Raw genomic sequence first — 12,240 nt, 5'->3', positions numbered from 1 at the left:
GACTTTAAGATGTTTTGTTTAAAATAAGCTTGAATCTATTTGGAATCAATCAGGTATCTGATATAAAAAATTTATGCATGATTAAAAACATGCATATGCGATGGTATATGTATTCCTAATTACATAATAAATAAAATGGTGTTTGCACACATATTTGCACATTTATAATTTACTCAATAGGATACGATGGTGAAAAAGGATTCATGTAACCGACCACACTGAGTGTGATAAAAGCTTGTTGTTGCTCTACATTTTCATAAATAAAACTTTAATAAAGCTATACGGATTATAATGATGATTGCTAATTAAAAGGTATTATATTTTGTTTATAATTTTACTCAAATTAATACAAAGCTCACACCAAAATGAACACAGAATTGGCTAGTTGAAATTGAAATGTATAATTTTGGCTTGCTTGAATTTGACCCTCAACGCCCCGATACAACCACCTGTCTAAATGAAGGAAGGCATAATGGGTGATTTGTTCCCTATTATATTGTTTTGAGATTCATGATCTATAATTATTTTGTGTACCGCATGTAATCTTAAATTATTGCTTTATGAACAAGAACCTTGGTTATGCTAACCTTCTCATCTTCCTCATCTATGTGCTCTCTCTTCACAAATGTGGGATGCCAAAATAGAGGAGTATATGGAAGGACATTTAATAATAAATGCTCATGATCTTGAAAAGAGCAGTAGACTTGCAAACACATCTTCCATGGAAGGAATGGTAGGGCTGTCCATCCATAATTACTGATGGATGGAGTTCAAAACGTCTAAGGTAAAATTGTGCAAGTGTTGTAAAAAGTTTGCCTCTTTAGTGCTCTTGTTTTGCTGCATCAATGGTGATTGGCATGCAATGCCTTAGCCTTTCTCTACAAAAAAGCACCACATGTCTTATCAGCTGTCATTTTTCTACAACTGAGCATTGATTTTCTTTTAAGATAATTTAGTGTCATAAAAGATAGCAGCTAGCCCTATAATTGAATGATTTTTATAACCAAGATAGAAGCTAGCCCTTCAAGATGTTCCTCTTCCAATAATTTTTGTTGGTATGAAATATATATAAATATTAGTAATGGAGGAAAAAGTACATATACTCTAAAAAACTATTTCTTTAGAGAAATTATTAAGAGAGTTTTCAAACTACTCGTGAAAGATCTAATCTAACTAGATGAACATATTACTGCATTCACCATCTTTGTAGGAAGTGAACTTATATAATCATTTAGAACTCACCCACCTGTACTAAATACAAATTTTGAAACAGTTGTTGTTATTGGAATTAACAATATATCGTTTTACCATTTTGGATAAGCAATAATACTTGAGAGTATTCAACTTCTACACTCAAAAATATCAAATTATTCATTACTAGACAAAAATACACCATTCTCAAGATAGACTTATAAATCTGACTTTGAAGGTTGAATTGAACCAATTGAAACAACAAAATTAGTAAATGCAAACATACAATCAAAATTTTGTGGATTAATAAACCACTTAATAACCCTGAAGATACATTGTCACTTGTAGAACCGGCGTTGTTAATATCGCTCACATAATTATTTTAGAGTTCCCACATAACATCTTAAACCTATTAGATTTTTGAGTCTAATTCAACAAATTTGTATATCCTGACAATACTAAAATGTATAAATTTTATTTTCAATCGCTGATCCAAAACAACTGCAACAGACATAAAAAAATTGCACTCACCACAATATTTATCAGATTTACTTCTCATGGCTATAACCATGTTCCTGCCATACTCATTGGATGAAATCGACTCATCCAACAACAATTTCTTTATATGCATAACAATAGTTAAAAAATATTTGAGATTGGTAGGAAAAACCAAAAATTATTTTTGTCACACATTTAAAAACAAGAAATTTTCTGACTTTCTCATACTTCTTCCACTCTAGATCTGATGAAAACCAATTGAAATTATTATCTCGATCTGCATAGTGAGTTAACACATTCTGAAAAACAAGAACAGATTCAAACATTAAGTATGTTGAATTCCACCTTGTAGGTACATCAATGCACAAACCCTTTGATGTTGATATTCTTAATTGTTTATATATCTCAACAAACTTATGCAACCTCGCTGGTGACTTCTTGAAATATTTAACACTTTTTAATATTATGAATGATGTCACGTATCTATTTCAAACTGACTTACAACATAATATTTAATATGTGAGAACAACAAAGAATATGAAAGAAATTCTCCTTAAAATACAATTTCTCTCTTACCATAAAATTTGATTTAAGCAAGCTAACGAAAACAACATTATTACTAGTGTTATGTAAAGTGATAGTAGAAACTTTATTTCGTATCTTCAAATCTAACAAGCAATCACATATATCATCACAAATGAATGTACCGATATGAGGTGGATTCAATTCAATGAAATTAATGATTCATTGAATTTTTATTGATTAATATAATGAGCAGTTAGACACATGTATCCGATTGTTTGATTGGAAGAAACAATCAGAAGTTAATGAAAGCCTGTGAATATTCCTAAATTGTTTTCTCAAAATTTCTTTTTCAAACTCACAAATCTTCATAAAATCATTTTTTATTGTGTTTCTTGAAAATTTTTCATAATTTGAATTTAAAACTTTAATAAAATGTTAAACCATGTATGTTCAACAATATGGAATGGATACTCATGCACTATAATTATTTTAGAAATTATCCCTTATGTTAATTATAGCTATTTGGATCGTGAAACTTTGAGATCTCAACATCTGCATCAACATCAAGTGACATGAAATTAAAAAAATTGTCTTTTTTTAGAAAGATCAACTGCTTGCTTACTCGTAATTTTTATTTGTCCACATTTTCTCATATGTCATAGTAGTTGAGAAGTAATTCACGTTTTAGATTTGTGAAATTTTGTTCGACAACATATGCATTGTCAAAAATGAGTTGGGACTCTCTCATCAGGAAATGTTGCCTCCACAAAATGCCCTCACATTGTTGACTTTTTCTTCCTACCTTTCTTAGCAAGGAAGTCTTCATTGCTATTATCAATGACAACTTCTGGTTCTGTATTTTGTGAATTAAAATTCATATTTTTATTGATATTTTGAAATTTTGCTAGCAACTTATTGCTGGATGATTCAGATTATGAAAGATCTAATATGGACATGTTTGCACATTATATGAAATAAAAAATGATATTCATGGAATTATGAGCAAGATTCTAAATAATAATCATAATAGTATTCATGCTGACAAATATTTAGTTCTAAAGACCGTTGTATAGGATTACTAAGGTATTCAAAGACTTATTCACACAAATACAGAAAGAATAGCTGTTGAAGCTTTTTATTTCAAAAGAAGAGCTAAAGCAAGAGGTATGACCAACAATCTTTTGTAGCAATAGTCATAGCAATTTAAGTGGAGCTTTAGCTCTATGATGATTGATGAGATAAAGATCTTGTATGTTGATATATGTGGCGTTTTAACTTCAATAGTCAGCAATTTAAGTGGAGCTCTTGCTTCTAAATAACAATCTTATAAGGATCTCGTTTTGTCCCATTCAATCATTCAACAACGGCTAACTGGTTTTAAAAATTTAATGTCATCCACTTTTGTTATCAAGGGAAGAAAAAATGAGAGATGGAAATGATAGTATTTAAGGTTATTTTCAAGAGAAATTTATTGACTCATATTCTAATATTCTTAATAAATTAAACAAGCGTGCCAAAAGACAAATGATAGCTCTTTCCTGCACTTTACCGTTACCTCCACATATCACATGCATAACTCAGACTTTATGCAGAAAAAAAAACTCAATGCTGAAAATTGATGATTAGATAATACCTTAGCCGCTGTAAAACTCATTTGAAATGATCTCATTTTAAAATCGCATTTGATAAACATTAATGCAGAGATTAAATTCATTACCCGCTGCTATAAAACTCCAAAATCATAATAGATAAACAATAATGCATATAATAAAACTCATTTTGAAAGGTTCTTATCAAATATTTCAAGCCGCTGTAACTGTAAGATAATTAGAGAAACATGATATAAGAAAATAAAGCTCATTTTGAAAAGGTTCTCGCTAAAGCTCGACTCGTTTACATTAAAAACAAGCAAGAATATCGACTCGAAGCCATAAAAAATTAGAATCGTAGTACTGTTTTGACAACCGAATCACATGTAACAACACAACAAACCCTTCCAAAACTCTTATTTGAGCTCTCAAAGCCCTAAAAAATAGAAGTAGAGGCAATGCCGACTAGTAACATTTCACTATCAAAACCTAGATTTCAATAAAAAAAATCTCAATAGATCTAAAATAAATCTAAGAAAATTTAAGCTAAGAAGCAAACCTGAGGATAAATATGAAACATTAGAGACTCAGAAAAAATACTCAAAGATAACACCTCGACAGCCTTCCAAGCAAGAATAGAGTAGTCGGGCCAACTTTGAAGACAAATAGAAGCAGGGATTGAACGCAAACCAAACAAGAATATCGAGCGACAACCTCTTAAACTTGGCGGTTTTGAGAGAAGGAAAGAATAGATGCGGTCGAAGTTTTCTCTAGGTCTTTCGAGAGGATTAGAGGAGAGGGGAAAGGGAATTGAACGCGTTTCGCGATTTAGGGTCAAGAGATAGATGTAAAGTATTTATATTATAAATTTAGTAGTATAATATATATTATATAAAAATATAATTCTTATAAGTTATAAGTTATATAAGTACATAACTATTACTAACATATTATTATTATTAATTTATTATATATTATATGATTTGACTTTTTAAAGTAGGATTTAAATTTTTTTAAAATATGATAATTTTTTTGTTTAAAAGAACTTAATTAACTATAATTTATAAAATTTAATTTCATGAATATATATTCGAGCTGAACACGAGCAACACATGTGCGACAAGCTAAATGGATGGCCCTAGTTGGGAGAGTGTACGTAGATGGCTGGTAGGCTGGTTAGTAGTTTCGGGAGGCTGGAAAGCAAGTCTGGGTTGCTGGACAACAGATTTGGGTGGCTGGACAATCAGTTTGGGAGGCGGGACAGCAGGCTGGAAGGCTGTAGAGGGGATTGCAGGGCAACTGGCAAGGAAGGGACTGGCTGGACATCAATGTTCTGCTGCATAGAAGGGGTGTTTGGGTGTTGGGATGAAGTCTGGGATATGTAGGAGTTGTAGGTGGGAGATCGGAAGACACGTTCGGGAGGGGCTGGGCAGCAGGTTGTGGCCACATAGATGGATGGTAGTTGCTGGAAGCGATGTTAGAGGGGGCTATGGAAGTATAATTGTCTCGTAGGGTTGAGCTACAATCAAAGCACCACCCAGACCATTGGAGACAGTCACCACCGCAGACGAGTTACAACCGGAGCATATTCTCATTGTAGGGGAAGAACGCCTCAAAGACGAAACTCAGAATCCTCCACTCATCCAAAACTTTTGCTGCCTTCAACGGACAACATCTATAAATGAGATGGACAATGAAATACTAGGCAAGTAGAAGAATAGACAAGGAATAAAAGAGTGATTGGAAAGGAAAGAATTTGAAATCAGGATAAATGTGGAAGGTTGTAGAAAAGGTAGGCAATGAATAGGGAGAGAATAGGTGGGAATCTAAAAATGAAAGAAAGATAATAGGAAAGAGATATTTTCGTGGTTACTGTAGTTTCAACAGTAACGCGTTCGAGGTACTGCAACAGCTATAGTACTGTGTGTATCGTACACTTTTGAGTTAATCTCTCGGGTTTGGGGAGATTCGATTTTATCTGTCGAAGTTTTTAGGGCAAACAAATTTGGTTAGGATGGCTTGTATAGGAGCGGATGCTAGGAAACCCTAAGATAGGACTAGGGTTGGGCTAACTCTGATACCAAATGATACTGGAGGAAACTTAAAACACCATGAAAAAAAAAACACAATTATTATACTGAATTCACAAGGGTGCAAACGAGACACTTGCGAACATGAAATAAATGACAATGCATGTAAACAAAATAAACAACAATAATTAGTCTCGGGCTAGGAATGGAAGAGAAGTTCCAAGGGCGTTGGTGGTGTCAGCACTGTGGCGAGTGGGAAAGGCGGAAGTGTTGAAGGCGGTAGGGGAGGTTGGATGGTTGGGAGAGTGTAGGTAGATGGCTGGTAGGCTGGTTAGCATGTTCTGGGCGGCTGGACAACAGATTTAGGCGACCGGACAACAGATTTAGGCGACCGGACAATCGGTTTGGGAGGCGGGACAACAGGCTGGTAGGCTGTAGAGGGGGCGGCATGGTAGCTGATAAAGAAGGGATTGGTTGGACAGCAATGATCTATTGCTGAGAAGGGGCGATTGGGTGCTGAGATGAAGTTTGGGAGATGTGGGAGCTGCAGGTGGGCAACTGGAAGATGGGACAACAAGTTCGGGATGGGTTGGGTAGCAGGTTGTGGTTGCAGAGATGGATGACAGTTGCTGGAAGTCGGAGGGGGCTGTGGAAGGATAAATGTCTCGTTATGGTCGAACTACAACTGGAGCACCACCTGGACCCTTGGAGATGATCACCACCTCAGACGATTTACATCTGGAGCACCTTCTCGTCGTTGGGTACAACCCCTCGTAGGGCTAGAACGCCTTAAAGATAAAACTTAGAGTTCTCCATTCATCAAAAACCTCTCTGCCTTCAACAAATAATATCTATAAATAATGGGGAAAAAGAAATACTAGGCAAGTAGGATAATAGGTAATGAGTAAAGGAGGGGTGATGGGAAAGGAAAGAATTTGAAATTATGATAGAAGTGGAAGGCGGTAGAAAAAGTAGTCAATGAATAGAGAGAGAATATGTGGGAATCTAAAAAGGAAAGAAGGATAATAGGAAGGAGATATTTCCGCAGTTATTGTATTTGCTACAGTAACACGTCCGTGGTGCTATAGCCGCTACAGTACCACACGTCTCGGTACGCTCTTGCATCAACAACTCAATAGAAGGTAACCTAGACAAATAGTTTGAGCAAGTCATGTTCTCTATAGTCATGACCTAGATTTTGAAGAATAAAAAACGACATCTAAATTTGCTATGTGCGGAAGGATGATTGCCTCAAGAAGCTCACACAAGATCTTAAGAAGCTATTTTAATGTAGAGAGAAATGAATAAAGGTTGGAAAAAGAGATTGGATTTGAATTCATGTTGAATAGGAGGCTAGCGCTTGAATGCGTGTGTTTGCTGGCTTAAAGATGAGATATTTGGTTTCTACAACCACATATTGAAGGACTCATAAAAATGTCTAAAATTAACGAGTATCTGGAAGTAGCAATCATGTAAGAGAAGCAGAGTATAATGATAATGATAATAGTGTTTGAAAGAGAGAGGGCATGTGTTTCAGTCTTTAGAGTGAGTTAGGGTTTCCTTTTTTGATTTATTTACATAAAAAAATGAGAGGAAAAGCCTATATATTTTATTGACCGACATATGAAAGATAAATTATTTACTAACACTTAATGACATTTAAAAATAATAAATATAACTAAAAATAGTATTTTTTCATTCCAACAAAGATAATAAATACCATTTACAACTCCAACGATAAGAGAACGTACACAGTAGTTAAAATGGAACAAGGGGTGAGGATGTTTAAGAAAATCAGGTATCACGAGGTATTACAAGTTGGTCAAGGTCCTTTATTTAAAAAAAAAAAAACTTTTAATACAAATTTTAGGAGTTTTAAGAAAAAAATATTTGCTCATATTTTTTTGATAATATTTATATTTTAGCTTTCATAATTTGATTTTCTTTTTTTTAAATAGTTGCTGGTTGCAGTTCATAAAATTCTCAAAAATTGATTATATTATCTAAAAAAATCTATAATTTGGCAAACAAAAAGGCATTTGCAAGTGATATTTTTTTTCCCAGCAATGAAGGCATAGGTGGGAAGAAGAAGACCAAAGCTTGCATATCGGCATTCAAAAACTGAAGTTTAAGCTGAGATTAGCAATAAATTATTCCTCAAGGATTGAATTATGAAAAATGATTCAAAAAGGAAGCCATTATTAATTGTGTTAGGGCTGATTGCGGTGAGCTATGTGGTTTTGTTCCATATAAAGATTACACATTTTTATTAAGAGGAATCGAGAAGTGAAATGATACAAAATGTCAAGCAAAAACTAAATTGAATTTCTCAATAAGATAAGATTATCTAGGCCTAGCAAATATAAATTGAGACATGATCATCATCATTATTAGCTTTATACCAACTATTTGTGGTTGGCTTTATGAATAAACTTTTTTCAGTTCTTCGTATTGAGTCGTATACGCTGTTGAATCAATTTTTTTACTAATCATTTTGATTTTATATCTATTTTATATTTGATCTATCCGTCCTCCTTCCTAATACTTTGAAACTAATTTTATTTATCTTTGGATGGGTGTATTTTGCATCATTCATTTTAGTTGTTCAAACATCCTAATTCTATATTTTATTATCTTCAATAAAATCACTTCAATATCCTTTATTTTTTTCATTCTTCCTTGTTTTTTTACACATCTGTCTTAGCATTTGCATTTTTGCCATGTTAAATTTATATTTAAATGACTTTTTGTTGCCAACACTCTGATCCTTGCAATGCTAGTTTTATTAATTTATCCTTAAGTGATAATCCTTTATCGCATAGTACTATTGAGACTTTTCATAATTTTAATCACTAATTCCCATATAACACACACACACACACGTACGTACATATATATAAAACAAAGGTTTTGAATTAGTTTTAAAAGATAGTGGGGTGAAGGCTGTGCATCTGCAAACATCCTAATCTAAATGTGGAGGATTGAAGTTAACGTGCTAGTCATATCTGACACTTTTCATCACACGTCATTGCTCTAAAGAGTATAATTGTAGTTTACTCAATATATGGAGTTCTTGCCAATATATAGTGTTTAGGGAGGGGTTGTTGTACACTATATTAATGTAAGTATTTATAAGAATAATGTTTTTGAGACTCAAGTTTAGGGATTCCAAATCACATTCGGGGCAACTTAAACCGCTACTCTTAGTCCATCTTTCTAATGAATCTCTAGAACCACTTGAGATGTTACTTTATGCCTTTTTGGCTTCTGTTTGAAGTTATTCTTTTGGTACAAACATTTGAAATTTGCCTTTGTTGACTTGATATTTACTGTTTTTGTTGCAGTGCAACCCGATTATTAGGTGGCATATTTCTCAGGGGCTCATAAACAATATTGCATTCTCAACAGATGGTACATATTTAGCAACTGTCGGTAGAGATGGTATGACCTTAAATTGATAAATAGTTTCCTTATTATTATTATTGCTTTTCCCTCTATCGTTTATATTCTTTGGAGATGGATTGTTTCTTGTAGGCTATTTGAGAGTATTTGATTATCACAAAGAGCACTTAATTTTTGGTGGAAAAAGCTATTATGGTGCTTTGCTTTGCTGTGCCTGGAGGTAAAACAATATTGTATACTCAATTAAGATATATTTCATTTATATTCAAGTTAATGTTTTCATTTGACAATGCTATGATAGAGCATTTGCGACACAGTATTTTTTTATTCCACATGATTTTAAATCATAGATGCTACTTAACTTATGAAAGAAGTGCCAAGCACCATGATCCTTAGAGCATTGCATTTTCAACGTACAAATGCATACACTGAAATATGTTTATTTCTTTATTTCTTGTAAAGCAAGGTTTTATCCATGTTCATTCTAGACTTTCATTTGCCTAATCTGCTTCACTGTATCCTATATTTAGCTGTATACCCCCAACTTAATTGGCACTAAAGTTTTTTTTTTTTTTTAAATCTATCCACATTTTCTTCTAGATTCCTAATCTATTGGATGAATTCAAATTTGAACGTTGATAATTTTATTATGTTCACTACAAGTGACAAGCCACATCCTAGTTTGATTTTGGCATAGATTTACTTTGATGCCGATTATTGATGGAGGTGGGTGGCTTTTTGATGAGATGAAGTACTAAAATTTGTTATTGATATTGGGTTTTATGTTTAAAGATGTGATCTACAGGTTTTGGTGGAATGTTAAAAGATTTATGAGGGAATGGTGGCTAAAATTCTAAAACTAGTCTAAATTAGGCTAGTTTGGGCTGATTTGAAATATCTTTTCAGAAAAGTGCCTTAAGAATGAGCAAATAGCTAGAAATGATTATTGATAGTTTGCTTAGGATTTGTAATTATGATATGGAGTAGATGGGTGGTTTTGGATGGGTTTACAATGGTGTTTAAGGTTAGGGAACAAGATTAGGTATTAATATGTTCTTAATTGGCTAAGGTTTATGAAGAGGGGTTTAGAATGGTTGCGAGGCTTTGATTGTTGGTTTATTGATATTATAAGAGGCTTCGGACGTGGATGAAAAGTGGTGAAGAGTTTAAAAGCAAGTACGATGGAGGATTAATGAATAACATAAAAAAAAGCAAAGATAAATACGTAATCTCACCAAAGAAAAGACAACACTTGAAGCCACAAAGTACCAAGTAACAAGAAAGAAAGTTTGCACTCAAATATTTCATTCAACAACTGATCCAAAACATTACATATTAGCTCTATTTATAGGTATTACAATGATAAAAAGTCAAAAAAAAGAGGAGGAACTTTTGAAGGGTGGTAGGTGGCCATTAATGAAGGAATGTGCTAAGTACTTTCGTAATTTATTATTATTTTTTTTATGACCAGCCATAAAAGTCTACAAATTAGAAAAATTCAAACATAATAAAAACTGAAATTGAAATATAAATAATAAAATACAAATTCAAATAATTTTCTTCTCGTCATGGCTGTTGTGATGGGCCTTGAATGAGCTCTTAATTGGTCACTTTCTCTTGAGCTCTTGCTTGGACTCTTGTAAGTGGATTTTTGGCTTCATTTTGATGATTTGCTATATGAATTATAGGTGATCCTTAATTGTGAGAATTATAAGCAAGTGTTAGCTCTAAAGCCACCTACAAATGATGAAGCTTTACTTCAAATAATTTTGGTGAAAAAATATGCCAGGGTTGGCTGGGTCTAAAATTTGATGTTAGATATGCTATATCAAATTTAAATATTATAGTGAAAGTATTTAATAATTAACGAGCTTAATGTGACTAGAAGAACAATTAATAACTCATGTTTGCATGGAACTAAATGTGTGGATGAAAAATCTTAGGATTTTGAAAAATGCTATAATATTGGGAAGGCAAACAACAAGAATTTGGCATGATGATTGTGCCATAAAGTTTAAAGATAAATTAAGAAGGAAAACAACATAGTTAATGCTAGATGATAGTTTTAAGTTAATTATGGATGGGATGCATTAACTATGTTAATTATTTATGCTCCTCAAGTTTTATTAGAAGATGATTTAAAAATTAATTTTTTGAAGCTATATATAAATTGTTAGAATGTATATTTGAGGAAGATATGAAGAGTGTGTGTTGAGTTAAATGTGAGTTCTAGTAGGAAGAGTTATGAGATGATTCATGGTGGGTATGATATAAGGGTTAGAAATGTGTTGTGAGAAGCTGTTCTTGATTTGATATTGGCATATCACCTTGAAATAGCTCATTCTTTAAGCTGAAAAAAATAAAATGTCTTTGCAAAATTGAAAGGATGCAGGCCTTAGAAGTAGGAAAAAAAAAAAACAACGAGACAACGAGATGGTTGGAGTTAGAGTTAGAAGTTAGTAGTTACTAATCCTTTAAGATAAGTTATTTATAGAGAAAAAAAAAAATGTAATTATATGGTTAAATCAAACATTCAATCTTAGATTGTTGCACCAGGAAGCTTATCACAAATATTTTCAGACTCTAAACATAGATTGCATATTTGTAAAATGTCATAGTCGTTGAGTGAGGAGGTACATAAACTTAAAGAAATGTAAATTTGACTTTAAAAAGCGGAAAAATAATTTCTATTGATCTTCATACAACAACAACAACAACAACAACAAAGCCTTAATCCCATTACGTGGGGTCGGCTACATGAATCATTTTTCTCCATTGCGTCCTATATAGTGTCATATTTTTATTTAGTTCTAGTAAATTAAGATCATTTTTAATACGATAAGCCCAAATTTTCCTAGGTCTACCTCTGCCTTTCTTAACACAAGTCGAATCTAAAACATCTACTCTCCTAATCGGATCATCAGATGGTCGACGTTTAATGTGACCAAACCATCTAAGTCGACTTTCTCTAATTTTGTCCGTCACAGAAAAGCTACCAACCCTAT

The 12,240-nt window shown here is 32.9% G+C and overlaps 1 protein-coding gene across 2 annotated transcripts in view; it reads left to right on the top strand.

The window, feature by feature from the left end:
• The window catches only part of LOC110020051 (probable alkaline/neutral invertase F), a 47,298-nt gene that overhangs the window by 13,761 nt on the left and 21,297 nt on the right, over window positions 1–12,240 (top strand). For both annotated transcript variants that reach the window (XM_020718022.1, XM_020718021.1), the window contains exons 7-8: window positions 9,178–9,274; window positions 9,368–9,455. In XM_020718022.1, the coding sequence (XP_020573681.1) occupies window positions 9,178–9,274; window positions 9,368–9,455 (185 nt within the window). The remainder of the gene's footprint in view (window positions 1–9,177; window positions 9,275–9,367; window positions 9,456–12,240) is intronic.

The sequence above is a fragment of the Phalaenopsis equestris genome, unplaced genomic scaffold (genome assembly GCF_001263595.1).
Source record: "Phalaenopsis equestris unplaced genomic scaffold, ASM126359v1 Scaffold000090, whole genome shotgun sequence".
NCBI lineage: Eukaryota > Viridiplantae > Streptophyta > Magnoliopsida > Asparagales > Orchidaceae > Phalaenopsis > Phalaenopsis equestris.
This window is presented reverse-complemented; position numbering and strand designations above follow the sequence as displayed.